This window comes from Falco naumanni, chromosome 1 (assembly GCF_017639655.2).
Source record: "Falco naumanni isolate bFalNau1 chromosome 1, bFalNau1.pat, whole genome shotgun sequence".
Taxonomy (NCBI): Eukaryota; Metazoa; Chordata; class Aves; order Falconiformes; family Falconidae; genus Falco; species Falco naumanni.
The window spans coordinates 115144487-115171967 of NC_054054.1; the positions used below are offsets into that span (position 1 = coordinate 115144487).

The following is a 27481-nucleotide window of genomic DNA, read 5'->3' on the forward strand; positions in this document are numbered from 1 at the left end:
CGATTCACACCCTGCACTTCCCTCACATCCTCAAAAGCATTTCTTTGCTTCTGGTTTCTTGCAGAAGGGTCTCTGCCACCAAGGGTTAAGTATCTAAAGTCAACTATGGGATAACCAGGGACATTAAAACAAAGAGTTATCTGGAGTGTTCATTAAGTGTTGGAGAGTTTTACAAATAAGATCGAGTCCCAAGTGCTTCCTGGTAAGTGGAAACACAAGAAGGTTCCAGCTAAATTGTCAGCCTCCATCCACTCAGGAACCACGCCCAGGTGGAGATTCGGCTGTGGGCAGAGTAACCTGCTGCAGTGAGCTGTGCTGCTGGCACCCACCTGGCCCCGGGGACCGGTGGCAGGGCACTGCTGGCACCCACTTGGCCAGGGGACCGGTGGCAGGGCACCGCTGGCACCCACTTGGCTCCGGGACCGGTGGCAGGGCACCGCTGGCACCCAACTGGCCTGGGGACCGGTGGCAGGGCACCGCAGGCACCCACTTGGCTTGGGGACCGGTGGCAGGGCACCGCTGGCACCCAACTGGCCTGGGGACCGGTGGCAGGGCACCGCAGGCACCCACTTGGCTTGGGGACTGGTGGCAGGGCACCGCGGGCACCCACTTGGCCCGGGGACGGGTGGTAGGGCACCGCGGGCACCCCCAGCGCCTTTCCCGGCCAGACAAAACCTTTCCTCCCCCGCGCTCGGGGGCCATCGTCCTTCCCTGCGCCCCCCGGCCCGCCCGGGGCCAGCCCGAGGCGGGAGCCGGCAGAGCAGGGGGCTGAGGCCCCGGGCCACCTGCCAGGGCCCGGGCAGGCAGCAGTGGGCCGTGCCGTGCCGTGCCGTGCCCGCTGGGCAGCGGCGGTCCCCGATCCGGCGCCGCGTTTTGCTGGCGCAGCAAGTGCCGGCCCGGCGGGGGAGGGCGGGGGACGGGGAGGAGCCGGTCCCCGCGGGCGGCTCGGGGAGGCCGGGCCGCTCCCGCCCCTCAGCTGGGAGCCGCAGCCAGCCGGTGCGAGCTGCAGAGCCGAGCCGGAGCGGCGCAGCGCGCAGCCGGGCATGGGGTAGCCGCGCCGCCCGCCATGTAGCGAGCCCCGGGCGCTGCGCGCATCGCTCCGCGCCGCCTGCACCGCGTTCGCACCGGGCCGGGGGGTCGCGGCGTGGGGGGACCATGCGGAGCGCCCCGGCCGCCGGGCTCCTGCCGCTGCTCCTGGGGCTGCGGCTGCTGCTGGGCGGCGGTGCCGCGGCTCAGTACTCCAGCGACCTGTGCAACTGGAAGGGGAGGTGAGGAGAGACCCCACCGGGCTGGGGCGGGGGGGAGCGGGAGATGCCACCGCCGCCCCCACCCACCCCCGTCCCGTCGGGGGAAGAAGTTGGTGCCGAAAACAAAAGGGCGAGCCCTCCGGCTGCGGGGCGGCACAGGGCGGGGGGCTCTGCCTCCCTCCCGGCGGAGCCGGCCCCTCTCGGCGGGCTCACCGCGGGGCAGCGGCCCCAGGGCGGCGAGGGATGGAGGGGCCAGGGCGGGTCCGGCTCTCCCTGCCCGGCAGCGCGGTCGGTGGGCTGGGGAGGAGGAGGAGGAGGGCGGTGCCGTGTCCGCCGCGGAGAAGTTTCTCCCTACGACCGTCTTCCCCGCGGCCCCCGGCGCCCCGTTCCCGGCGCGAACCGCCCGTCGGACCGGGCAGGCTCGGGGCAGCCGCGGGGCCGCCCCCGGCCTCTCCCGCCGCCGCGGCCCGGGTGGATGCGCTGCGGGTGCGGTGCGGGTACGATGCACCTGCGGGGCGCCCTCCCGCCCTCCCCGGGCACCCCTGAGGTGGTGGCGATGAGCCCCCGGGGTAGGGGCTGGCCCGGCGCCCTCGCTCCTGATTTATTGTAATTGCACCGGTTGTGAAACCTCTCCACTTCTCAAGTGTTTATCTCCCAAATTATCTTCCCTTTAATTGCTTATAATAAGTTTAACGTGTGTGGTTGGGTCTGTGACCTCCTCCGCTGGCTGCTCGTAGTTTTAAAAAAGCGACTGCTCGCGAGCAAGCGTTGCAGTGTCAGGCTTTGTGAACCTGCAGAGTAAAACGTTTTGACTCTAACGTTCAGCTCAGGTCTGATGTTCTTTAAAATAAAACTTTGGCCAGCTTCTGTCAGTAGGGTATTTTGGAGGAGGGAGAATTCAGGGTGGGGAAACAGCTGGACTGACTCTCAACATCACAATTTCTTAGCTGTTACTGTCTGAAACAGGCAGATGCTTGGGATTTACTTTTTTCTGAACTTTCTTGGCTATTGATGCGTAGTTAATTGCAGTGAATCCCCTTGAAGGAGAGTCTGCCTGATAGGGACCAAACGTATGAGTTTTGTGGCAAACTCCTAATTACATCATTTTGCTTTATCAACACCCCCAGCCCCCAAAGCTGTACCTGCTTTCATCCCTCAGCATCCAAGCTGCAGGCTGCATGGACCTTACTGCATGGTATGGTAACATGCTTTTTAAAAGAATTATGACAAACCCCAGTAATTCCATCCTGTTTGGTTCTTATTTTTCTCCTGTTTTCTTAGAGCAAGCAGTGACCACCCATGTCACCTGAGCAGGGCTGGAATAAGCAATGCCTTGAGTATGCACTAAGGGGGTGATGCTTGGGAGGGTGGGGTGGGGGGGAAGTGAAATATCATTTCCTGTAACTGAGTTTGGGGTGAACTGGTGATGCAAGCTTGGACTCTCTTGCCTGTTGTTGCTCTGGTGAGCCAAAGTGGTGACAGCTTTGTGATGATGCTGTCAGGGGCACAGGGAAGGAAGAGATGCCTTCTTGCGCACACTGCTCAGCCTAGGTGCCTTCGCTGTGTGCGACTCCCAGAGTCCAGGTGGACAGGAGGCTTGAGAGGAGATGAAGTAATCCAGGCTGACTGTGGTCTTACTGGTAGCAAACACTTGTCGGCAAAAATGCTGGCAGTCCTAAGGCTGTTAAATATCATCTGCTTTGTCCTAAAAGACTAGCAGTTAAGAAGGAAAGAAAAGTAATTTGATGTACCAGTAAACACCATCTAATTAAATATTGCAGTGTGGATACTAATAGCTGTATGGGTCAGAAAGGATATTGTATGTGGAATATAATGTTTTGAAGTCATGTGATGTTTTTTACCTTAACTAACTATTTGAAAAACCTATGAACTTAGCTGCCAAATAGTCTTTCTTCCCACAATGAAGTTCTAGGTTGTCTTGTGCTGGCAGATTTGAGAGTCCAGTCATCTCCTACAGTAAACCTGAAGATATTTTCTCACCTTTATGTACATGTCCATATTAAAATGCAACAATCTTAGAGGAAGAGTATTTTGGGTATGACTTTTTTCATTAGCTTGTAGAGAAGTGACAAGCTTATATCCCTCAGTAGGGTGAAGAGCTTCAGTAGGGTTCCTGTAGATATCCTTCATGCTTCCAGGGAAATCTGATGCAATGCACAGCTTGACACCTGCAATTTAAGTATACTCAGTAGTCCATAGCAGCATCTTAATAAATAGCTTGGCAAAGAGCTTCCAGGAATGCTTTGTCCATAAGAAAGCAGAAACTTCACTCTGATGTGTGTTTGGTTATTACTCTTGCTGTAACTTCGGGCTTCGTGCTGCAATGACCTTGATGCTTTGGGCAAAAGTGCCTCAGTGACATGCTGAGAATATGCTAGTCTGCTGGTTTTGGCTGTAGGCTGTAGGAGCGAGAATTCAGCTCTGATGTGGCTGCTTATGTCCATTGATCTTGTCCTCTGCACCAGTGGATGCTATGGGGAAGTCTCGATGCTCTCTAAAGTTTGTCGTCTTTAATTAATAACTCCAAGTTAGGAGCAGAAGTTCCCTGTCTTGGCTGAGGGGTGCTGGGAGGACATGGGGTACTTCCAGGGCTCTTCAGAGCACCTGTAGTAGAATAAAGTGAACAGCTAAAGTAGATAGCGTGAATATTCCTCCCACTCCCTTTTTCTTTAAATAACACCTGCTGCACGTTGCAGCATAAAAGCTTACTGCAGTGATACCGTAATGGATCTTTCAGGGCAGGCATAGGGGGATGGCTGAAACCAGAAAGGGAGAAGAGTGAGGAGACAAACGCAGTGATTCAGGATGTCCTCATGGACTGGTATGAGGAAGTAGTACTTGTTGTAAAGTAGTCCCAATAAACAGCACAGATTTGAAAGGGAGGATGGATGGCTCCTCCGTCACTGTAACTATGAAACAGCTGCCCTATCTTCTTGCCGTATACTTAAAAAAACAAAACCAAAACTCAAATGAGCTTGAGGGAAAAAACCACAAAAGGCTTCTGGACCTCCATTATTTTACAGACGTGGTGTGTCTGATGACTGGCTAGTGAGAACTAAACAATCTCTCAATGCGGTGACATGTCATTTTGACAGAAAGCAAAGTGACAGGTTTTACTGGATGAAGGTGGTTGCTGTTAAGTAATGTGAGCATGTATTTTGAAATCTGCTTAACTTTTGAGTCATCCTTTATTATAAGGCTTAATGTGTACAGGTACTTGTGCTTGATGTATCTGTCTAATGGCATCACTCTTGCCTGTGGGATATAATTGGCTTTCAGAAGATAATTTCAGAGTCCACCCTGTTTTTTGTTTGAACAGCATAAACGTTTGAACAAAATGAATGTTAAGGCTTTTTTCTCTGGCAGAAATTCACTGCCTTGGTGTCGTGGTGATCACATGCAACAGCAGTTTCACTGCATGAGTTCAGAGTTTTGCCCCTGGTGTCTTCCCTCTGTTTAAGCACTCAGGATCCAGGGTGGAATTTGCCAGTGTAAGTCCTGCGAAACCTCTGCAGCTTGTTTTGATGTCTTGAATAGGAACAAGTGATGTGTTGAGGGTAGGTTTTTGCCCCTTTGCTGAGGGATAAGCTTTACACTCTTTAATGTTACTTATTCACTGCTTGCACATAAACAGACTTCTGTGTTTTCTGTTGAGTGGCATCATGTGCATGCTGTGGTGAAAACTGATTTTGTGGGCCAGATGTGGATTTACAGTCAACTTAAAATATCCCATTGCAAGTTAAGTTTCCTGGATGTGTTAAGTACTACTGAGTTTGAGAGCAAGAGACTAAAGGTCAAAAACTTGTCCCTCTCTTCTCCTCATCTGTGTTCTTGATGTGGCTTTCAAGATTATTCAAAAGCACATGTTTGGAGGCACTATTGTTATTAAATATGACTTTTTTTTTCTGAGCTTCCTCATGTAACCTCTATCAAGTGGGTCACACTGACACTCACAATAATGAGTCACGTCAACAGTAAATGCAAACCATATGTTTGGGGTTTCCCCCCCCCCTTCTTTTGCACATGGCTTCTTGTTACTTTCTAAATGCTGACTTGAATTTAGACCCTGTTCAGCACCTGAATATAGCTTTAGGGTGGGGAGCTGTGTATTTGGAGGTTTCTGTTGAGAAACCAGAACTTCATGTCATTGTACTACACTAAAATATGTTTTTTGCCACAGATTTCCTGTGTAACCTCAGACGAGTCACTTAATAGTTTTCCGTTATTTTCTCCCTGTCTTGGTTCATCTGCCTGCAAGTGGGAATGTTGTGCAGCTTCTCTACAGTGTGGTAAAGCAGACCCACGAGCTGCGTTGAAGGATCTCATTTTTGGGTGGTGCTCTACAGGCATAGAGTAAAAGATGCTTATGTTTGGGAGCTAGGTACGCAAAGCGTAGGAGGAGGAACAAGCTTGGTGGTGAAGTGATTTACTCATACATGCGTAATAGGTTTGTGACAGGACAGGGACTGAGACCAGAGGATTTTTGCCTAATGGCCCAAATATTGCAACCAATAAACCAGGCTTCCCACAACTTTTTCTTTTAACTGGAGTGCCTACAGCACACAGGTAATATTAGTGCTTTGAGTCACTCTGGGTAAAGAACTTGTGGGGCTGGTCCAGCATCAGTGACAGGCAGCAAGAGCTGTTTAAAGCTGTCCTCAGTTTAGGACGTGGGCAAGCAAGTCACAGGGATTTACTAGTCATCCTGCTTTAGCATGGCAGTTTGCTCTCCTTTCACCAGCAGTTGGCCCTGGGATCCCCTTTCCCATCTCTGATCACTGCCTCTCAAAGTGGCTGTTGGGGTGTTAATTTTTGGGTAAATTTTGTGCTTGGTAAGGGGACAGGACTGACGGTGACCCTGTGCCCCAGCAATAGTAACTGGCCATGGGCTCTCTTTTTTGCTGAACACCCATGGCTGTGTGAATGCTTGTAGCCCATTGGAGCTGGGCAGTAAAGTGCTAAGTCAAGCTTAAACCTCATACTGGGGAGAAGTGGGGGAACAGGTACATAGCAAAGAAAGCAGCATAGTTCAGTGCTTCCCCAGCTGTGCTAGGGAGTGTACTGTCTTCTCTCCTCTCTGTACCTCCCAGTTTGGAGATCAGGGCTGCCCAGCTGGGCAGGGGGTATTGGTAGCATCCAGAGCATCCCTTTGCTCCAGGTCACAGGGCGAGCTTGGCATCCCTCCCAGTTTCAGATCCATTGGGAATATAGACTTGGAAGGGGAACAAAGTACTCTGAAAAAGGTGGAGTCTGATCTGTGAAGCTGGAGAACGTGCTGGTTTAAGCCACCAGGAAGGGAGTTCAAGCGTACGTGTTTTACTTAGTATGTGCCAAGTCATTTGCTACAGCTCAGGTGATGGGCAGTAACCGAGGCTGTAGTAATTTAATTGCTTTTGATCATGTGCTTATATCTTATTTAATTTTAAAGCCAGTTGCTAGTGGTTTGACTTTTTCTTTCGGGAGATGATTTGAAATTGTCACATCATATTAATAGACAAGCACTTCTGACCACTGTTGAACTGGATGGGCTAATACTCAATACTGCCTTAGGTTTCCTGCATTTGTTGATGTGGGTCTTTGAAGGTTTGAGGTTATGACAGTCACGTTACTAGCTCTGTCATTTCTCTAACTTTCTCTTTCTTTCTTCCCCCAGCGGCTTAACTCATGAGTCTCACAAGAAGGATGTTGAACAGGTCTACCTCCGCTGTTCTGAAGGGTCAATAGAGTGGATGTATCCCACGGGAGCACTCATAGTCAACCTGCGACCCAATACTTCACCTGCCTCTTACAAACATTTGACTGTTTGCATAAAGCCCTTCAAGGACTCTGCAGGAGCAAATATTTATTTGGAAAAAACTGGAGAACTGAAACTCTTGGTCCGAGATGGAGATCGCAGCCCCAGTAAAGTGTATTGCTTCAGCTATGATCAGGGGGGGCTGTTTGTTGAGGCCACTCCTCAACAGGACATTAGCAGGAAGATTACAGGCTTCCAGTACGAACTGATGAGCAAGGGGGGTAGCATCGGATTTGCACACAGTTTCTGGTGAGTTCTGGGATATTGGTCATATTTTCACGTACTGTATTGGATGCATAACAGATGGCAGAATGAGCGAATGGGAAAGTGGTTGGGTCTGAATTTCATGTGCTTTTAAGGACATGTTTTATAAACACGCTATTGCGGAAGAAGTTTTTTTTTTCTGGTTTTTTTTTTTTTTTTGGTGTTGTTGTTGTTGTTGTTTTTTGGAAGCTGGTAGCATAGGCTAAATTCCAGATGATTTGTTAAGGGCTACATTGTGGACGATTCTCCTCTTGCAGGCATGGGGTGAATCACAGGAGCTGGCTTTACCCTGCAGTGAACTCCAGTGTGAACTGGGCTTCTGAGCCTTGCTGTAACAGTTTTCTAACTACTTTTTAACTCAGTTTTTAAGACCCCGCTGCATGTTTTGAATAATAAACATTTAAACAAGGAGGAACTCCTTTTTCGTGGGTTTCTTTTTCCCCTCTGCAACTACTGCTACTTGCTGACCTAATTATTCCTTTTTTTTTTAAACAAGGAAAATGGTGTGTTCCTTCCTCAGCTCTGCTTATTACACTCCCTCGAGCATTACTGTGCCATGGCAGAGCTCTTCAGCACCATGACAATACTTTCACAGTGGCGGTGTTGTCTTCTCTCTCAACCATTATGAAAAGCAAGTTTTGTAGGGAGGAGTTTTACACCAAGGAAGACCTTGTAGGAAGGGGGAGTGAACAAACTGAAAGAGTTTACAAGCCTGTAAAGTCTGGTTCTAAATAGTCAGCTAAATACCATTTGGAAACAATAGCTCTAGGTGTAACCTAATTGTGCAAATCAATTAGTTTGAGAAGAAGAAAAACTAGCATTTGTAAAGGATGACGGGGGAAGGGGTAATTCTCTTTAGATAGGCGGTATCTGGTTTGGGCATCTCGTCCCTGCAGAATTGCCTCTAGCTTTTATCCCCCAAACCAAGGGAGATTTCCAGAACAGCCTGAGGAATAGCAGATCCAGGGTAGTTTGTCCCAGATGACTAGGGAGGTTTCAAGGTTCAGGTATTTGAAGTGGGGAGGCCGTGGTGGCAACCAGATTTCTCCTTTGAAGTGGAGAGCGCAGGCAGCCCTGCAGCAGGGTGAAGAGCCCTCACCGCACCCTTGAGATGGCGCAGGGTAAAAGCCGGTGTAAAGCGAGCCTCTGGCGCGGGGCGCAGGCTGTGTAGGTTCTGCAGCAGTGATGCCATATGCTTTGCCTGAGATGCTACTTGATAAGCAGTGGTGTGGCTAATTAAACTGCTGTCTCATCTGGGCATCGCATCCCTCGTCCTTTTTTGGGATAAGCGGTTGCAGAACTTGAGTCCCAGCCTCTCCCCACCCCTGGCTGCCTTCCACAACAGGACTGTGGGTTTATACGTTCGTATATTTGTGCATACTCGCCGCCCTGCTAGCGTTTAGATGTCGGCAGACCAATTCAGATGTGGCTTTTTTTTTTTCTTCAGTACAGATCTTAGTTGGGCTGAGATGAACAGTTCTGAGCTCAGCGAGGTGGTAGCTGGCTGAGGGCTAATGCAGTGACCCCGCTAGCTGATAGATGGCGTGTTTGCCATTAAAACAAAAAACCTATAAACACAAATATTCAAATATTTACGTTGCCGCCTTTACTCTTCCCGTGTGTGCAGCTTGTAGCTTAGGATCGAGGGTTCTGCGTTTTAAGCAGACTTCTCTGCTTCTGCATTTTGCTGCAAAAAGAGTGTCTGCTGCAGAGCTGTTCTCCCAGTGAGATCGTTTCTGCAAAGATGAATATGCTGTGCAGAATGTTAGCTATGTAGTAAAATTCCATTGCAGAAAACATTAAATACATTGTTTAATCAGTTATTTTGAGAATGTTCCCAGATTCAGTGCTTCTTTCTTTGACAAGCTGTGAGGATGGAGGCACAGGCAGGCTAGTGATAAGTCACTTAAACTTACCAAGAAAACTCCTATGCTTTCCCCCCCCCCCCCCCCCCCAAAATAAAGTTGAAATTGCTTTTGCAAATAGTAAAGCAATATGCAAGAAATACTGCTTATCGCTGCTGCTTTCAGTTTGCACACAGATATGGTTTCTCCTGAGCTTTTCTAAAATCAAGAGGACTCACTGCTAGCATACTTTAACATCACAAGCCAGCACAAACTGCTGTGTTTTTAGAACTAAGTGCTCTTCGTTCCACATAAAATCTTGGAGATTTTTAAAGCTGATGGGAGTTTTTTTCAGAGACTTTCAGAAGTCAAACTGAGGACTGAATCCAATTACAGCCTTCCTCTTTGATAGGCATATTAAATCACTTTTTCTGTGACTGCTGTATTTTCAGCTGTAACAGACACTGGTTGAATTTCAGTGCTGTCTTCTGAAACAATGTGGTAGGCTATCAGCCTCAAGCTCCCAGTGTCTTGTTTGGACAGAAGCAGCTTTTTAATAGTTCATCAGCAGAGCCTTCAGGGCAAACTAGGAATCTCTATTGTATTTTAAATTATTTCTCTTGCCTTTTTTTGGATCCTCAGACTCTGGGGAGGGGCGTCGGGGGGTGAAAACATGATGAAAATGCCATACATGACTCTTTCCACTACTCAGTCAGATGAGCACTTTTATTCTCCTATAAATATCTATATGTCTGGGGAAACTGCCAAGTAGCTGCCTTGTGAGGCTTCTATAGAGCAATATATTTGGGGCTCTCTGCAGTTCGTGGACCTCCTTTCTTCTGGAGCTGCTTCTAGTTTTGCTGTGAAACCTCCAAAGAAATGCCCTTTACTGAGCTGTTTATTTGGAGGGGAAGTTTACAACCCATTGACTGAACTCACTGGTGACTTCTGCCTCCGAGAGGAGGCTCAGGCCGGAGGCAAGTGCTGACCTTAAAGGAGCTGAAAAATGGATTTAAGGTTCTGCATTTCTCTCCAACCACACTTCTGTCCCTTGGTTACGAATGTGGCTTATGGCGTTTTTTTGGCTGTTGCACACTGGAAAAACGAGCTTGCTCAATCTTGGTTGCAGTTTGACGGAGTTCAGCAGAGTGGGCAGTGCTGTGAAGAGGTGACAAAGCTGTGAGCTGCTGCTGCGGAGGGGGCAGAGATGTGCTGGCAGAGCTGGGCAGAGGAAGCGTGAGCTTCCTGGTCTCGCTTCGCGCCCAACGCTTCATCTGACAAGCACAAATATTGCGATGCTTCCTTACCGCTGCGGAGTGGGGGAGATGACTATCATTAAAGACCCAGGTGTGGGGCTCAGCAATCCAGCCCTTTCCTTGTGCAATAACTACTCGCTAACAACTTCTCTCCACTTTCCCTAAATGGTGTTTGTTTCCTGGTGATAATTATTGTACTCTACCCTTGAGTTTACTCTCTCATCCTGACCTGGCATCCCAGCTCTGATTAAAGAGTGTAAGTCATCTGTTTAATACTTTAATGACCTGTTGTGTCCTCAGAGTCCTGACATTGCAGGGTGCATCAACAAATCAACAATGCTTGGCAGGGTGCCTGTGGTTTAATTAGAAAACCTCAAGTTTTATTAGTTTACAGTCATTCTTTCCCACTTAATCAGAGTCTAGCAAATAATTCAGTAGAAAACACACAGGTTCTGAATTGGTCTTTCCCTTTGGGAAGATTGAATGGCACACTGCAGTCTTTTCAGTTTTCCAGATTTTGGGGGTGTTTAACCCTTTTCTTGGCTCCGAGTCTGCCTTATCGCATTCTCTTAAGACTTCCCTAACTGTAGGAAGTATTGGTAGCATACTGATAGGTTTTCATGCAGATTGCTGAAATTTGTATGGGAAGGTTTTTACTGTGATAGTGACAAGCAAAAAACCGCGTTTCTGGAGGTTTGTAGTTTCTTAAGCTGGGAAGGGGAGCAAAGGCAGGCATGCCGCAAGTGCTTGCCACCATCTTATCTGAGTAGTCCCTAAGAAGGGTCACCTTGACAATTCAGACATCTTGAGGGGTGTGTTCTCCTCTTGGTACCCAAAGTGATGGGTGACTGACAGTGCTTTTGATTTCAGATTAGGTTTTGGGCTGGACCCCTACGCGGTTCCCATCCACACTGATGGTCCATTACCTTCAGCTCAGGCTGGCAGTAGGGCTCTGAAGCCTTGGTGTGGTGTTTGCCCAGCTGAAGAACTGAGGCACTGCGACATTTTGGCCCGAGGCCATTTGAGAAGCAGCAGAACTTGTTTAAGTTGTTGAATTCTGTTGATTCTAATCTTTTCTGCTTGTGCTGGAAGAAAATATCTTTTCTGCTTGTGCTGAAAGAAAGCACCCTGGGTATCGGCTGTACTGCCTGTGCTGTCAAATAGGTGGAGATTTTGGCAAAAGTGGGTTTTGGCCATATAGTTTCTAAGAAGTTGTCTGAAGGTGATGATCCACATGAGCTTCTTGGCTCTAGTGGAGTGTGTTCCTGGCCTAGGTCTGCCTTGCACCGCAGCAAGCTGCTTGGGTTAAATTCCTAGGAAAAGTGTGAAAGGCCCTTGAGAGTCATTTGATTTTGAAGTTCTTCAGCTTCTGCTCAACTAGTTTGAAACAAGAATCTGTGGGTTCGACCCAACGTTTTGGAGAGGAACTTCTATCCTCTTCCCCCCCCCCACCAAATGACCTTTATTTTGTTACCTAAAGACTGTTTCAAGAGTGTCGCATTGGAGCTCTGGATCGTGCTTTATGTAAGCTGGGTAGTTTGCTTTTCCCATTGCACATTCATTCATAGGGATGCCTGTAATGTGGTTGTTAGAGCTCAGAAGGTAAATTGAAAGCCCTTTCATTACCCACCCGCTTTTGTGTAGTAAAGAAGTCAAACTTTAACACGAATGTCCCTTTATCTTGATGGCATCTACCAAGTTAGTGCAGGTTCTTTTATATGTTTTCTTTATTAATGCTGGGTACCTGGCTGAGAATATTAATAGATAGGAGGTACGGCACTCAAGTGGGTGTCTGAAAAACAAGGCAAAACTGGATAAATCTAGTTAACTAATTAAGAACAGTGTTCAGCTATTTCCTGTATGCTGTTAATTCACTGGCCTGAGAAAAAGAGCTTGGAAATTAAGAGAGCTCATAAGTATTTGGGCTATGCCGGTGTTTCTACTAACATAATGGCTTTTTGAAGCACCCCTCTTAACTTTTGATCTTTAATGCAGTTTGGGTTTGGCAGAGGTGGGGCACTAATCTGCCATACCTGCAGGTATTCTGCCAGGTGTCATCGCAGCTCGTAGGCTCCTGATCTCAAGCTTTCCTCTGGTTGCTCCCAAACATTCAATTTATTTTCTTTTTCTTTCTTGGAGACTGAATATGCTGGAGCAGGGGATATACTGGTGTATTTTTCACGTCTTGTTGGAGTGGAAGCATTCTTGCTTTGTGTCCCAGAGGCCGGAGGGCAGGAGGCTGTGGCTGGCGTGTCCGCCCTCGGCCAAGGGCTTTGCGATGTGGAGATGGGGGTCGGTCCCCGCAGCACTCATCTCATCGCTGCCGTTGGCAGAAGAGGTGATGGAAGGAGGCACTTGGAACACTTAAACTGAAAGTCCCCATGACTTTTATGCTTAGTGCATGTTCTGCTTGAGTCATTGTGACCATCTGAGATGCTGGCACCCCGCTGCGTGGTTGGGGGAGAGCACAGCTGCGTGCCGCAGGCTGGCAGGGGTCTGTATCCCAAAACACCCCATGAGATCAGGAAAATGGCTTGCTTTGTAGTCCTTCCTCCCGCTTTTTGCACAGGATAAAAGCCTCCTACCTCTTAGGCTTAAGCTGTGTTAGGGGAAAAAAAGCAAGTGTGATCTGGTTTGATTTGCTCAGAACTGGTATCGCACTTCTGCCATCAGGGCTTGCTGGCGAAATGCACAGCAAGTGGCAAAGTCGAGGGGTCTGCTCTGTAAGTCCGAGTACACGTTGTCTGGGTGCCCCGTGGGGGAGGCTCACTGCTGCAGCTTAAGCTTTGCTGCTGTTCGGTATACTTTTTCACTCTCTAAAAGGGCAGCAGCAAGTTTTAAGAGAAAACCACCAGAAAACAACCTTCAATGCTGTTGTTCCAAATGCACATCAGTTATTGGCCTTATAAAGGACCATTTTGACGCTGCTGCTTTAGGATATGTTGTTTTCTGAGTAGTTTTTTGTGTGCTCACCTTCCTTGCAGGGAGATCTTCCATAGGCACTTTCACATCTTTTCCCCATAGTAAATGATCACACAAAACTAGATACAAGTAACTTGGTATGTATTTGAACAAACACATCTTAAGGTGGTTTTTGAGGGCACATCACTGAACTGGGTGTCATGGGTCAACATCTGAATTGATCAGGCTGGCTGCTGTGTAACAGAGCCTGGAGTGGTGCTCGTTTTGGGGAGCTAGAAACCAGCTCTAATTATTCACGTGCCTGGAGTGGTCAGATTTGCAATGGGTGATTGATGGGGAGTGAGAGTTTGAGAGCAAAGTTTTTGAGTTTCTTCCTGTGTGTGAAATGATTCCAAAGTGCAGTCCTGATGCTCGGGGCGTGCACAGGCTCTTAGTGTTCTTAAATTGAGCAAGGGTGATCTTTCGGGGATCTGAGCCCGAGTAAGGTGAAACATGTTGAATTGAGAAGTCTTCACCTAAAAAAACCCCCAAACCCAAACCAAAATTGGAGAGACGCCCTAATTTAATCTCTCCTTCCCCCAAGAAAATGAGTTTGACAGCAGTCTCCTCTGGCCCTGCTTGTCCTTTGATGTTGCCAGGACAGTAGTTGGTTTTGCGGTGGGCAAGGGAGGTGACAATGGAGCTGCAATGATAAATACACAGCTGCAGGGGAGAGGGGGTAAGAAAATAGCTTATTTTTGCTAGACTGGCCACAAATGCCGTTAGTTTATTTCCCAACTCAGTGGGCAGTCAAAACCAATAAGCAGTCAGGTGTATTGTCCGGGCAGCTGGGGCTCTGCTCTGCGCTGACCTCTGTGTACCGCGGCAGCTCGTCCCCAAACAGAGCTGCAATCCAGCCGAGTTGCTTGGCAGTCCTTAATAATGCTCTGTGCTTGCTCTGCAAAACTGTTTAGGTTGCTAATTCCAGAGGCTGTAGTTAAAGAAGGGATGGGAGGGTGGGGGAATCGCATTCCTCTTCCCACCCCCCACCTTCCCGAAGGAATAAGGAACTTACTGAAACATGGGCCAAATTTTTCCTGTGTTAGGGCCTTGATTTGCACAACAGAGAATCTCTTTGGCCTTAATCTGCTGGAGAAGCCAGGGAATATGTAATATTGCACAGATACTTGGAAGTTACCCCTGGATCCAAAGCTGTGATATGTGAAATCTGACCTTGGGAGGCTTAATTCTGGGTCAGAAAAGCTGCCACCATGTGATGCGCAGCTCGGATCCAGCATTAGCTTCTGCTGCTGGTTGGAATTTGTGGAAGGATGTTTTTTGGTATGGGTTGTGTGGGCATCTCCTTGGGTATCTTTTTGCACTGCTCTGACGCCTGTGTGGGGTTTGGCCATCGATCCTGCAACAGGTATTAACTCTGGTGTTTGCCCGTGTCTGTTCTGGAGCGCAGCCCTGCTGCTGGGAGATCTGTAGGGATCCTTAGTGCTGGGAGATGCACATGGAGCCTGGCCTGTCTTTCCACTGCCTTAACCCCCCTGCCGAATAATTCCTGTTCATAGAGAATGCACCTCTACCCCACCAGAGCTATTAGTAGCTTTACACCAGCTTCATCTATGTGTAAGTGGATGTGAGAAATTTAAGGGGGGGGAAAAAAAAAAAGGAAAAGTCCAAGCTTATGTAGAACCAGGTGAATGACCTTAATATGACAAATAAATGTGTGTTGCTAGGTAAGAAAGGGTGTATGTATCTTAAAGCTTTTCCTCTTACAAATGGAAAACCTTAAGTAACTTTTTTTTGGGTTAACTGGACAATGTTATGGCATTGAGGATCTGACTGCATGGGGTTTAGCCCTTCCACAGTCCTCAAGAACAGGCTGATCAAATAAACATGGTTTTAAAATGAAAAGTGGCCTTGTTCCTTCAAAGCTCTCCCACATACAAAAAGAATTTGATTTCTAGAAACAGGAAGAAGGACCTGTGTGGATGTGAGTGCACATATGCTACCTTTTTTTCCTTTTTTTCTCCGCCCCCCCCCCCCCCCCTTTTTTTTTTTTTAAGGCTCACTTAATCTTTGATCTGTCATTACTCCACTCTTAGGGTTTAACTTTAACCAGCTACTTGTTACTTAATTCTATTGCCCTGCTCCACGGGAGGCATTAATGGACCGGCCGAGGAGGAGGGTGGCGGGCAGGAGGGAAGGCTCTGTGTTGTGCTCCTGGTGGGTTTCCAGCCTGGTGGTGGGTGCTGGCTCCCACCTTCCCTACGGCCCTGGCAGGGAAGCAGGGGGGGCTCTGGCACCAGGGCTGCACGCCCGGCTGCGCAGCTTCCCCAGGGCACAGGAGGAAAAACCACCTGACTTTTTCATTTTCTGCCTTGCAAGCACTGTGTGATATGTCAGCTGAGTGTTTCATTAGCTGTCAGGGACAAAACCAAACAAGACATCAAAACTTTCTTTATAACTTCATGTTTTCCTAGAGCTGATCAGTGCGTGCTTTTACAAGGCTTTGGAATGACATTTTCTTTAGAAGAAAAAAGATATTTTAGGAGGGGATGAGCCAAGCTATAAATCTTTGTGGGTTTTGAGTCAGTAGAAATATTTGTTTTGGTCCTGTGCTGCCGGGTGGTGGCTGGGCAGCGTGGAGGTGTGATGCTGCAGCTGCTCTGGTGGGGCAGCCAGGAGAGAGGTCCTGCCCCAGCTGCAGGGTCAGATCGGGGGAGCCCCTCATCCATCCGGGGACACCTCTGCCTCCCAGCAGCTTGGCCATCATCGCACCTGCCCAGTGCTCCTCGTCCCTAATCTCCCTTGGGCAACAGCGGTAGGTTTGAGGAAGGAGGGAGGTATTTTCTGTGAGATAAACAAATAGCTATATATTTTTAATGGGTTTATATTGGTGTCTTGTGCGTATACAGCAGGAGGAATCCCTGGCAGTTACCTTGCGGCCTGCTTTTCTCTTTAATTGCAGTTAGGAAGGGGAGGGAGAAAGCAAAGGAATGGCAGGTGATGGCAAATGCTGCTCGCACGAAATGTGGGCTAGTGCAGTTCCAGAGATGCTTCTTGTTTGCTGGGCTCATCTCTCTTCGGCTGCACTTCAGACAGAAGGAATCTAACTGAAAATCTGATCTGCTGGGGAGGGCTTTTTGGACATGATAAATTGCAGACTTGATTGTAACTGAGGACTTTTATAGTGCTGGTGATGCAACGGGTAAGTGTAGGAGCTGGGCTGGGAGCTGGCACCCATCCTGTTACCATTACGTCACCGTGCACCCCAGCGCCGGGGTTTGCCATGGCAGCGTGGGAGCCCCGAGCCCAGCCCCGCGCCCCGAGCACTGCCCCGCGGTCTGGAGGGTGCAGAGGGTCGGGGAGTGATGGAGGCTGAACTGCGCCCCTTGGCCGCATATGGCGGGGGGGGGGGCAGGGAAGGGAGGGAGATGGTGTTTGGGACAGGCATTATTTTTTCCCGAGGAGCAATTGACAGCCCAGAGGAGGTGGGACAGAAAGAAGTGTCTGAAAGATACGACGCTTCTCATAATTTCTCCTGGATTGATGCAACTCGTGCATTGGCCTGGATATAGAGTTTAACAGTGTTTAATACTGCTTGAATAAAAACTGCTCTGTGGGTTTTTTTTTTTTCATTCCTTTTTTTTTTTTTCAGTTTTCAAACAAATGGCTGTTTGTGTTTCAAGCTGACCTTTCAGCTCATTTGTTAGAATGGGTGCTGCATCTTGGAACAGCAAAAAGGCATTGACTCTGCAATCCCAGAGGATCCTTACGTGCTCTGTAGCTGCTGAGCCAAGTTTCATTTTGAAAGCTGTTGGAAATGGAGCTTGCCTAGTACCAAATCTCTTTCTCGTCCTGTTTACATAAATAGTATTCTTTGGTTCTGAAGGACTTTAATACCCTCTTGGAAGACATTTCTGTGAAAAGATAAATTTCTGGTTCGTGGTTTCTTGTCTTAACATTTCTCAGAACACAAAGGTCATCACATCTCTAATGGTGAGGTTTACAATATGCTTTTTTTATTCTTTCTTTGCAGGAAGGAAGTGGTATTAGCTCAACTCTCTTGGCACGACCCATGCCACAGCATATGAGAGTCTGCATTTCATTAAACTTATTTGCAGGTTTAAATTGTTCTTGGCCAGTGTCTGTATTTTCCAAATTACTTCTGGAAACTTGTGCATATGTGCGAGTTGAACTGAATGTTGGAAACGAGCTAAGGCAAGGAACTGGAGGTGACACGTCCTTTTCTGAGGAGGTAAAATCACAAGTATCCCTGCTTTATGTAAAGAAGTCAGAGGAGAATCTCCATTGCAACATCATGGTTTTGGTCCAGCTGCTGAATCACCATCTTGCCCTGTACCAAATCTTGGCTGTGTTTTGGCTACAGATGAAGGGAGTCTTTGAGTTTTGTGTCTTTGCTCATGATCCTTGTTCTGAGCTGCCTTTTCTGCTCAGCACAGGGGCTCAGATTAACTTTCTAGCAAATATGGGGATGAATTCTTCTGCCTTCAGAAACTCTCTCAGTATGTTACTCGTAGCACTAACCTATTCATCGAAGCAGCACAATCCCTTTGGATCCTGTGTCCAAGGCTTATTGCACCAAGTGGCTGGGAGCAGCACCAGTCCAGCTCTTGTGTTTGTTCCCTGACTTGGTGTTTTCCTACATACTGGAAAAAGTGCAGTGCTTGCAGAAAACCTTGTAACTCTATCCCATCCAAAGACAGGAAAACCTTGTAAAACAAAAGAGTGATGAGAGAGCTCCTCTGTGTGTTGTGACTGGGTGTCATAACTTCTAGCCCAGCTGTGGAGATGCTCTGTGTCATCTGGCCACGTTTTCCCTCTCTGCGTGGCTGCAGAGTTAAATGCAGGTGTGCTGGATGCAGCGCTGCTGGCCTGAGCTCCCAGCTAGCGTGTGCATTTTACACTTGAGATGCGCTGGCGTGCAGATGCATTGATGTAGTTTAGATGGTGTTTTGGTGTGGGGGTTGTGAGTGTTTTGAGGTTGAATGTTATTTTGGCGTGTTCAGGAAGAGCTTTCTGAGGGGGTGAGGAAAGTTGAAGATGTATCTAGAAAGGAGATGACTAGTCAGAGCCTGGTAAACCAGGGTGGTTGTTGCCTCCATGGCAAAGCAGCAGGTCTTTTTGTTTGGGACGTGAGCTGTGAGAGGTTTGTTCCATGGCAGAAGCGTTGCCTCTTCGGAGAGGAAGCCTAGGCAAACTCAGGAAGAAGTAATTACAACAATTCTACTTTTTAATTAGTTAAAGCAAGATCAGGGCAAGATTATTTTTTTTTCTTGCTCATATGATGTTAGCCCTCAACCTCTTGTCTCCCAGCTAAATCACTGATACCATCATCAGTTGAGAAGTAGTCATTTCTGCTTAGGATTCAGAAAAATGACTGAGAAATGCACAGTCATTGGAGAAACCACATCTATTTTTATAACCTGCTCTCGGAAGTCTGTACTCCCTGTTTCCAGGAAGGACACTCATCCTATGATGCCCTTTCCAGTACAGTTGCAATTACAGAGCTGCCAGCAAGAATTTGAAGGGTGTGGGTGTTTTTTTTGTTCCATATGAGCTGATGTTGATGTCAGGCTGAGAGCTTTCATCTGGGGGATGCTCTGCTGGGGCCCCTACGCTGGTCCAGCCTGAGGTGCTGCAGTACGGGCTTAGCTTAAACCAACCTGGACTGCAGCAAGACCCGTTTGAATGTCTTCTGCTGAACGTGCAAGAGGAAAGGCTACTGGTTTTAATCAAAAGATTTAAACCTAGAACTAACAGAAAATAATGCTCCAACCCTGCCTGGGCCTCCTCGGGAGCTTTTGATACTTAAAAGGTCTGATTGCTCTTCAAAGGCTTATTCAGAAATACTGACGTGTGGGTGATGTGTGCCACGGAAACTGGAAGAGTAGATCAACCAGCTCGATGTTTCCCTCCCCCGCCATCCACACCTCTACCGCACTGCACGCGTATACAAGCTTCTTAATAAAACCAAAGGGTATTCCTCGGTAAAGCGGTTTTCTGCAATTACTTTGTGTTAAACGTTTTCACTTCTGCTTAAAGGGTGTTTCTTTTCCTGTGCGTGCTGCCGGAGCAGCGATGTGTGCTCAGCAGAGCCTGCCCCGAGCTGTGGGGTGGATGGGGAAGGTCTTCTGGGCTCAGCAAGAGGAACTTTGGGACCAACAGTGGGTAGAGGCCTGCAGCCTGCTTCATCTGGTCTTTGTGATAGCTGTGAGGTGGTGGAGCGGGTTGAGAAGATTTGGGGCAGCCAGAAGAGACTTCTTACGTATAGGTTGGAGGCTGGTTTTGGGGTAAGGGAAGGTCAGTGGGACCCACAGGTGGCTGTTGAAACACAAATATTTCAGAAGAAGGTCAGGCCCATTCATGTGGTTTCTGTGCCACCCGCAGCTGGAGGCAGCACGTCTCCCTTCGGATGCGTCCTGCCGAGAGCCACCATCCTAAACCGTGGTGGTGGCTCTTCAGATGTCTCCCGTCTCCTATTTTCAGAGGATAGAAGGGTTGTGTGCAAAAGTCTCAGACCAAAGGAGGAAGGACTGGAGGAGTGTGAGTGCTGAGAAAGGGCAGCAACACCTGCCCGCACCTACTGGAGGTAGGAGAGACTCACCATCCATCGCGGCACTGAAGGTGCGCTGAGATCCATCTCCAGTGCAGGAGGGGATCCTCACCAGACAGCTCACTCCCTGGTGCTGGCTGGGCTGGGGACCTTCTGGAGCTCATGGCACCTCCTCGGGGCACGTCCCTCTCTCCCTGAGCATTTCTGCCTCCCCGCGGAGAGGACCAGCAACGTGTTTGACAAAGCTGTTGGCCAACAAGTGCAGTCTATTGTTAGTATCCCCACGTCCTCCTCGGTAACATCAGGTTCAGAGGGCAAATCGCTCAAAGCAGCTGGGACATGACTGCTGGCTTGTGAGGAATGATGTAATTACATCTCCCTCTGCGGGGAGGTGAATAGAGAGGCCTTGGGAGGCACTGGGCTGGGGGGGTGGAGGGAGAGGGCTGCCTCAGGTTACTTCAGGTCAGGATACTGTCAAAATCCATCAAAGGCATTCCCAGGAGAGTCGGCAGCCGACGTGCACAATGCAGGCTTTATGCCACCGGCGGTGGAGTTGAGTTATAGGCATCTGGGCTTTAGAGGGCTTCAATAAAACGTTGCTTTTTTCTCCTTTTTTTTTTTTTTTTTTTTTTTTTTTCCACCCTTCCCCTGCTGCTGTGTGAATTAAGGCTCTTTGGCTTATCGAGTTTAAAGGAATTAGAGCAGCTGACGTTGATATTGTTGTTGATGCAAGTTCATAGACTTGCTTTTGGAAGCAAGAACCTGGGCAGCCCTTGAGACATCCCCAGGGAGCCGGGCGGCCGGCAAACACAGCCGGCTTGTTTAGAAGCTGGGCCCAGAAAATGAACATCTTCACCTGCTGTGCCTGAGTGAAGTGCTTGCTTTGGTTTTCTTTTTTTAGTTAGAAGGATGCTTCACATTTTAGCCTGAGGTGTCCGGAGGACAACACCTGCCGCCCACTCCCGCAGGGAATGAGCGCGGGGCAGCTAAAATCACTAACGTGCGGCATAAACACGCACATTTCTCAATGGCTCTGGCTCAAAAGAAAGTGTAGGCATTGCCTCCTCCTAAGGATTTCTTTTCTTTTATGAGACGGTATAGGAATGAAGCTTTGGTTGTAGCGAGTGAATGTTATTTGCTTTGTAATGGTCCATTTACCTCGGCAGTAATCCTTCACGACTCACTTTCCATCTGTGCTTGCATACCTTGTTTTTGCCACTTGCAAGATGTATTTGATACTCTGTGAATGCAGATGTGGGAGTTGTTCCACAGAAGAGGATTTCTGTTCTTCATATGTCTGGTATTGCAGGGATGGGTGGTGGTAAATGGTTGTTAAATAAGCTTGCATGCCACCAAACTGCTGTGAGTCAGCATGGATCTGAAGTAGGCTTTAAGTAATGATCTAGTGTGAGCAATGCTGAGCGCTTTTAATTTCCTTTTGAGTTTAAAAAGGATGCAGGATTTTGCCAAGAGTCCACAATTAAATTTATTTCATTCCGTGTATACATGGAGATTTGTTCATTTGATTTATTATAGTGTCAGTGTATTTAAATGGAAGGAACCACTTTTAAAGTATTTTGTTTTTCATCTTTAATGCTGCTGCTTGTGTTGCACTCCTTTCAAGAACAAAAATGGCTTAGTCATTTTGGTTTCTTTCAATTTTCTGATGGGGTTGGATGAACTACAGAGATGTCTGGTCTAAACCAAGACTGTTTTCACTCAGACTTGAAGAGGCTGAGATGCCTTTTTATTATTAGATTTTTGCAGAGCAAAATATCTGAAATCCAGTGTCTGAAATCCAGCTGTGGATTTTGAGGCTGCCCGTTAGCTGTGCTGCACTGTAGAGCTGCTGTCCCCGTGAAGATGCTGTAGCATTCACGCAGGTTTGCAGGTTCCCCCCGTTCGGTTGATCTGACTCAGGTGCTGATGTGGGCAGAGAGGGGCTGGGGCAGAGGGGCACTTGCCCTGCGGGAGTGTGGTAGGTGCCATGAATGAAACGACTCCGTTGTAGGATGTTACGTGACTATTGTAATTTTGTCAGATGAAACTTGGATGTTTGGTCTAGCCACTAATCAAAATCTCTTGAGTCTAAAAATTAAAATATCCTTAGACTGAATTTATTATAGTACTCCAGTTACGTCCAGGCTTTGGCTGGCTCTGTGTTTCTCATGATATTAAACAGTTTCCAAACTTTCCCCAAAAAAGAGAGCTGAAATGGTACGTGGGGGGAAGAAGGGCAGTAGAGGCTGACTGCTTTCTGAGGGCCCTGGAGGCATTCAGACTCGCCTAAAGAGAAATGCCCGACTATTCCAGATGCTTTAACAAAACTATTTTGCCTGTTCCTTGTGTCTTCTTTTGGAGCTTTTTAACCTTCTTGAATGATTCCTTCAAACATCCCTACCCAGAAATGTGCATTTTACATTCTCTTTAATCCTATTAAACAGCGTGTTACACTGTGTATTAATCATCTGACTGGAGCAAATCTGGTGGATTTGGTTCAATAATCCTCCTTTCTGGATCACTGCCTTTCTGGGACCTTGGAAAAAATAAGAGATTTGCCATGTCTTATGTTAAAGAATGGCTTGTGCTGTCTAACGGAGGAAGGCTAATAGCTGCACACTGGAGGCACGAGCTACACGTTGTTTAGTTTAAATCTACTTCTTGGTGCAATGGATAAACTTCTCCGGGCAGCGGGTGGGGGTGAGAGGAAGGGTGTGACTATTTGGGAATCTGGTAACCAAGTGTTTTCAGATGTTGAGGTTCAAAACCTAAATGTTTTGGGGTGGGGAGGAGTGGAGTAGCTTCAGCTTGGGGTTTGGTCGTGGGCTGTGTGGTGAGGATGCTGCAGCTCCAGTGCTTCGCCGCGTCTCTGGCGTGAGCCCTGCTGTGCTGTAGCCTCTGCGTGAGTCCAGGCAGCGCGGCACACCTGATGGGTTCTCGTTTTTTTCTGACTGATGTGAAAGAGCCGCTTCCAGATGGCATCGAGTGAAGGATGCGGGCTCTGATCCTCAGCTGCCAGTGGACAGGCATCGCATCGCTGGGCAGGGCAGACCCTGACAGTAAGCAAATTCCTGAGCTCAACAGGGTATTATAGAAACATCTGTAGGCAACTACAATACCTTCTCCTCAGAAATAGCTGGCTGAGTACAAAGAGGAGCCACATTCTTGCATTGATTAGATTAGTGCAGATACCCAAACGTTTCCAGCAGTACAGGAAATGGTCTTTGTGCTGCTTGAGCTCTAACAGATACCAGCTCCACTTTCCGCTTTGCCTTGACGCCCTCAAACACATGCGCTGGGTTTTTTTTCCTCCCCTCTTTGCCTCTCCCACTCTGTAACCTCCTGGATCTTTGATGTGGTGATAGACTAAATGGCTGTGAAATAGCCCGACAACACTTGATAGAAATTGTAAGAAAGAAGCTTTGCCATCAGAGTTGAAAAGGCACATGATCTTCAAAGCCTTAGAGAGCTTTGAATTTACAGCAGAGCACTCTGCAAATGCACCCAGTATCAAAATATATTTTGCATAAGCGCAGCGAGTGTGTGGGGTGTGTGCTAGATAATATATCCCAGCAGGAGTGTTAAAGAGATCCATATTCCTCCTTCAGTACAAACATCTCGTGGGGACTAGGTTAGCCTCCGTGTCTGGTAGCCTTATTGATGCCTGACAGGTCTTTGGACCATGCGTACGCGTGCGTTTGGTTAATTCTGATACCGCTGTGTTTATTTACTCTTGTCTGGTCCTTCGCTAATTCTGACCCTTTCTCTCCAGCTCCCTGCCGACCATGCAGTGACACAGAGGTCCTCTTGGCTGTCTGCACTAGTGATTTTGGTGAGTTGTTGCTTTGCTTCCCCCGTCCCTTCTCCCCCCGGTAGCTCGCTTGAATGTGACATCCATAAACACAACACCGATGGACACTGCTTACACTTGGCAACTTCCACCAGCAGTAGATGTAGTCTGAAGGGGCTGTGTGTGTGACTGGGGGAGGAGGACACGGTGTGAAGGACCAAACCCCTGTGCCCAGCAGGCACTTCCCCAGGGTGGACAGAGAATGACCCAGCAACCACAAGTCCAAAGACTTGCATGCATCTAGGAGGGATCTTCACTTGCTGCCCTAAAATGGACAGTTGATGAAAGACCAAAAGTTTCAATAATTCTCCATGCTTCCCCTTTTAAAGGGGAAATTGATATTAGTTGGTATCTGTGATGGCAGAAGAACAGAAAGTACGTTGTCAAGGAACATGAAGCATGTGCGTAACATTCTCATTAGAACTCTTCGTCATGATTGATGCTGTTTTTCTGATGTAATTATTTTTGTGTTTAAATTTAATACGTGGGTGTCCTTTGCTGGGCAGGTTACAAATATAAACTGTAAAAAATGCAAGTACATACGGGAGGTTACTGATACATAAAGTTAACTCTGAAAATAACAAAGGGCCAAAACTGGGGCTGGTGTAGTGACATCGGTGCCCCCTGGACTGCCTGGCTGCAGGGGGCTGAGTTGGGACCTGGTTCTTCCAGAGGGGTTTGGGGTAATTCGTCCTTACGTCCTTTTTCTGTTCCCAGTGATCAGAGGCTCCATTCAAGATGTAACGAACGAGGCAGAAGAGCAAGAATCCATCATTCACGTCGGTGTCAACAAACTGTACAGGCAGAAGAGCAAAGTCTTTCAGCTCACTGGGGAGAGTGGGAACTGGCGAGGACAAATAAAGACCCTGCTGGAGTGTGGGGTGAAACCAGGAGATGGAGACTTCCTTTTCACGGGACGCATGCACTTTGGGGAGGCCAGGTTAGGCTGTGCCCCTCGTTTTAAAGACTTCCAAAGGATGTACAAAGAGGCAAAAGACAAAGGGCTGAACCCATGTGAAATTGGCCCAGATTGAAATCCCCTGTCTGGCTGAAGATTGCTTTTAGCGTTTGGCCGGGAATATTTCCTGGCTGCGGTGAAAACTGAACAAAAATGTTAACTGAGAGCATGGACAGATCTGGAGCACAGGCTGAGACCCCGCAGGACACGTCTGCAGCCTGCGGTGCTGTTAGACTAATGGAAGCAACAGAGGTACGAGCTCAGAAGGCTGCCAAGTGAGCAAGGCTGGGTTTTTAACCAATCTTGTCCTTACGAATTAAGTTATTATATTTTTTTAGTGACTTCCTTAGGAAAACAAAGAAAACTCTCATGTCTTAATAAAAAACCCAAATGAAAGCCAACATGCCTTTGTATCTTTTTAATACTAATTTTTAAAAATGTCTTAAGCTGATGTAGCATTTGGTATGGCGTATTCTGTATAAATGGCCGAGAATGTGATAGAGCATGGTAAAACATCTTAACATTGATGCTTTGTAAAAAGCTTGGTGTACAATTCAAAGTTGTTTCTTATGACAGAAATTTATGGAGCCAAACTCTTGTGTGTGTGTGTGCTTTTTTTTTTTTTTTTTTTTTTTTTATTTGAAAGAATGTACAGTCACTGCCTGCAATTTTTTGTCCAGGCTGGTAAATTCTTTCCATTCCAGAGAAATAAAGGTCCCTGGATTTGACACATGCTGTTTAAAATCTTGGGGTTTTTTCTTCTCCATAAGGCTGATCTCAGCTAGTCCAGATGTGCTCATAGATCAATTCTGGGCTGCTCCTCACTTATTTTGTGGCTTCTCTGAGCAGAAACAGTTCCTGTGAGGCATCGGGAACCGCAGTGTTTTTCAAAGGGGAAGCGGTAGCTATTTTTGGAGATTTGTAGACACGTGTCCAGGCAAGGCTCTAAGTGTTCTTCTCTCTGATGCCTATGGGGTTATTTTGGGAACGGCTCCAAAGAGCAGGCTGCCCCTTCGTGTTCAGCTTGAAGCTTTTAATTGTGCTGGCTGGTAGCTCGGCACAAGGCAGACATTTGTGCCTGCCTGTGAGTCCTGGGGGATGTGACCAGGCCACCTTGTGAAAAATAAGCACTTTAATCAAGGGGGGGGCACTTTTGCAGACAGCGTCTCATGGAAGGTACAGGAGCTCTCCCCCCTTGTTCAATCCCGTCATTCCCTGTAACCAGCAATGCATCACTTTAATGGTACCTTCACAAGGATTTTTAACCTCTTGCCCATGTTCATTCTTCAGCACCTTCTACTGCTCCAACTTTTATTTTAGGACAAGAAGTTCTTTAAATAAAAAGTTTCCACTTAGTGACTCTCTTTGCCTCATCCCTCATATCCCTTTTGTGTAACTGTTGTTTCTGAGGCTCAGAGAGGGCGTCTGGAGCGACTGGGAGGATGGTCTTCTCAGGTGGATGCAGGAAGGTCTGAGATGGGTGGGACAGAGATGTTCCACGAGACTTACTGAGGGTAAAACCCACGAGGTTGTACCAAAATATTGGAGTGAAGTGGGACCAAAATCCTTCTGAAAATATTTCTGTAGACTTCTCTCAGCAAGATCTGTTCCGTGGACCTGCTGGAGAAGCAGAGTTTCTTTTAGCTGATCCTAAGAGGCTCTGAGAGACCGACTACTTCTGCAAAGACCCTAAACCCCATTTAGCACCCACCTATCTGCTGCCTTCACCCTGGCTGCCTTCCAGCCTCCTGTAAGCAAAGCACAAACCCAGCACCCTGGTCTGTGGGGTTCGAGGTTCCACCCACGCTGCTTTTGAGTTTTAAGATCGATGGGCCAGGACAGGTAGAGGTCCCAACCCCTCTCCTGCAGCATCACTTCCACTTCCCGGGGTCTCAGCCCAGCCTTCTGTTGGTTTTTAAAAACGCTTCTGTGATTTAGCACCAAGATAACTCCCAAGTCCATCTGAGGGGGCGTTTCAGAAGCCCTGTACCTAACCTCTCGTCTCCTGTTGTGTTTCATGAGCCTTTTCCAGCGCAGAGTGGCTGCTGGCAGGATGAGGAGGAGAGAACAACATGTTCCTGGAATTGTCTCCAACCTGCCCACTCTCCTCTTCCTATGAGAGGCTGCGGGAGCGAGGGGAAGAGGCCGAATTAAATGTTGAGCCAGTGTTCGTGAGGACAGTGCTAGCAAAACAGTCAGGGAGGCTTTGGCCCTGGACTTCCAGCTTTGGCTGCAGTTTGATTTTTTTTATGGCAGTTTAAATTGTTTGTAGACTTTTTTTTTTTTTTAAAATGCCCTTTGAACCACACTTGGAGCCAAGCAGTGAATTGGTGCCTTTCTTTACTTCAGTGTCTTGTTTGCCTACCCGAGGAGGAGCAGGGCTGTGCCTTCCCCCACCTCCAGCGGTACTGGCCCCGTTCCCTGCTGAAGTGCTCTCCCCCGGCAAGCTGCCTGTATCCTGTGAGCTCCCTGGAAATCCTTGGCAGGAGAAAGAGTATTGCCCTGCGATTTTTGCTCTGCAACAGCCTGTCAAGCTGCAGTGTCGGAGTGCTCTGTCGCTGCTACGCGTCCATCACGCTGACGGTGCTCGCACGCCTACAATTACCGAGCGTTGGAGGGAGTGGCTGGATGAGCAATAACTTTGCTCAGAGCCCAGTTCTTTAATCAAAGTGGCATTAAGATCTTGCTCTGCAACATTTTCTCTGCACCCCCGTCCCCCTCCAGCCCTTGTCCCTGTCTTGAGCCTTTGTCCCTGCA

At 48.0% G+C, this 27481-nt stretch overlaps 1 protein-coding gene across 1 annotated transcript; it reads left to right on the top strand.

Moving 5' to 3' along the window:
• Positions 1-974: 974 nt before the first annotated feature.
• Positions 975-25452, top strand: METRNL (meteorin like, glial cell differentiation regulator). Its single transcript, XM_040580099.1, is given in 5 exon segments — positions 975-1268; positions 6922-7273; positions 7275-7311; positions 23689-23748; positions 24484-25452. Coding segments are annotated over 5 exon segments (879 nt in total). The 5' UTR covers positions 975-1155; the 3' UTR covers positions 24801-25452.
• Positions 25453-27481: the final 2029 nt, after the last annotated feature.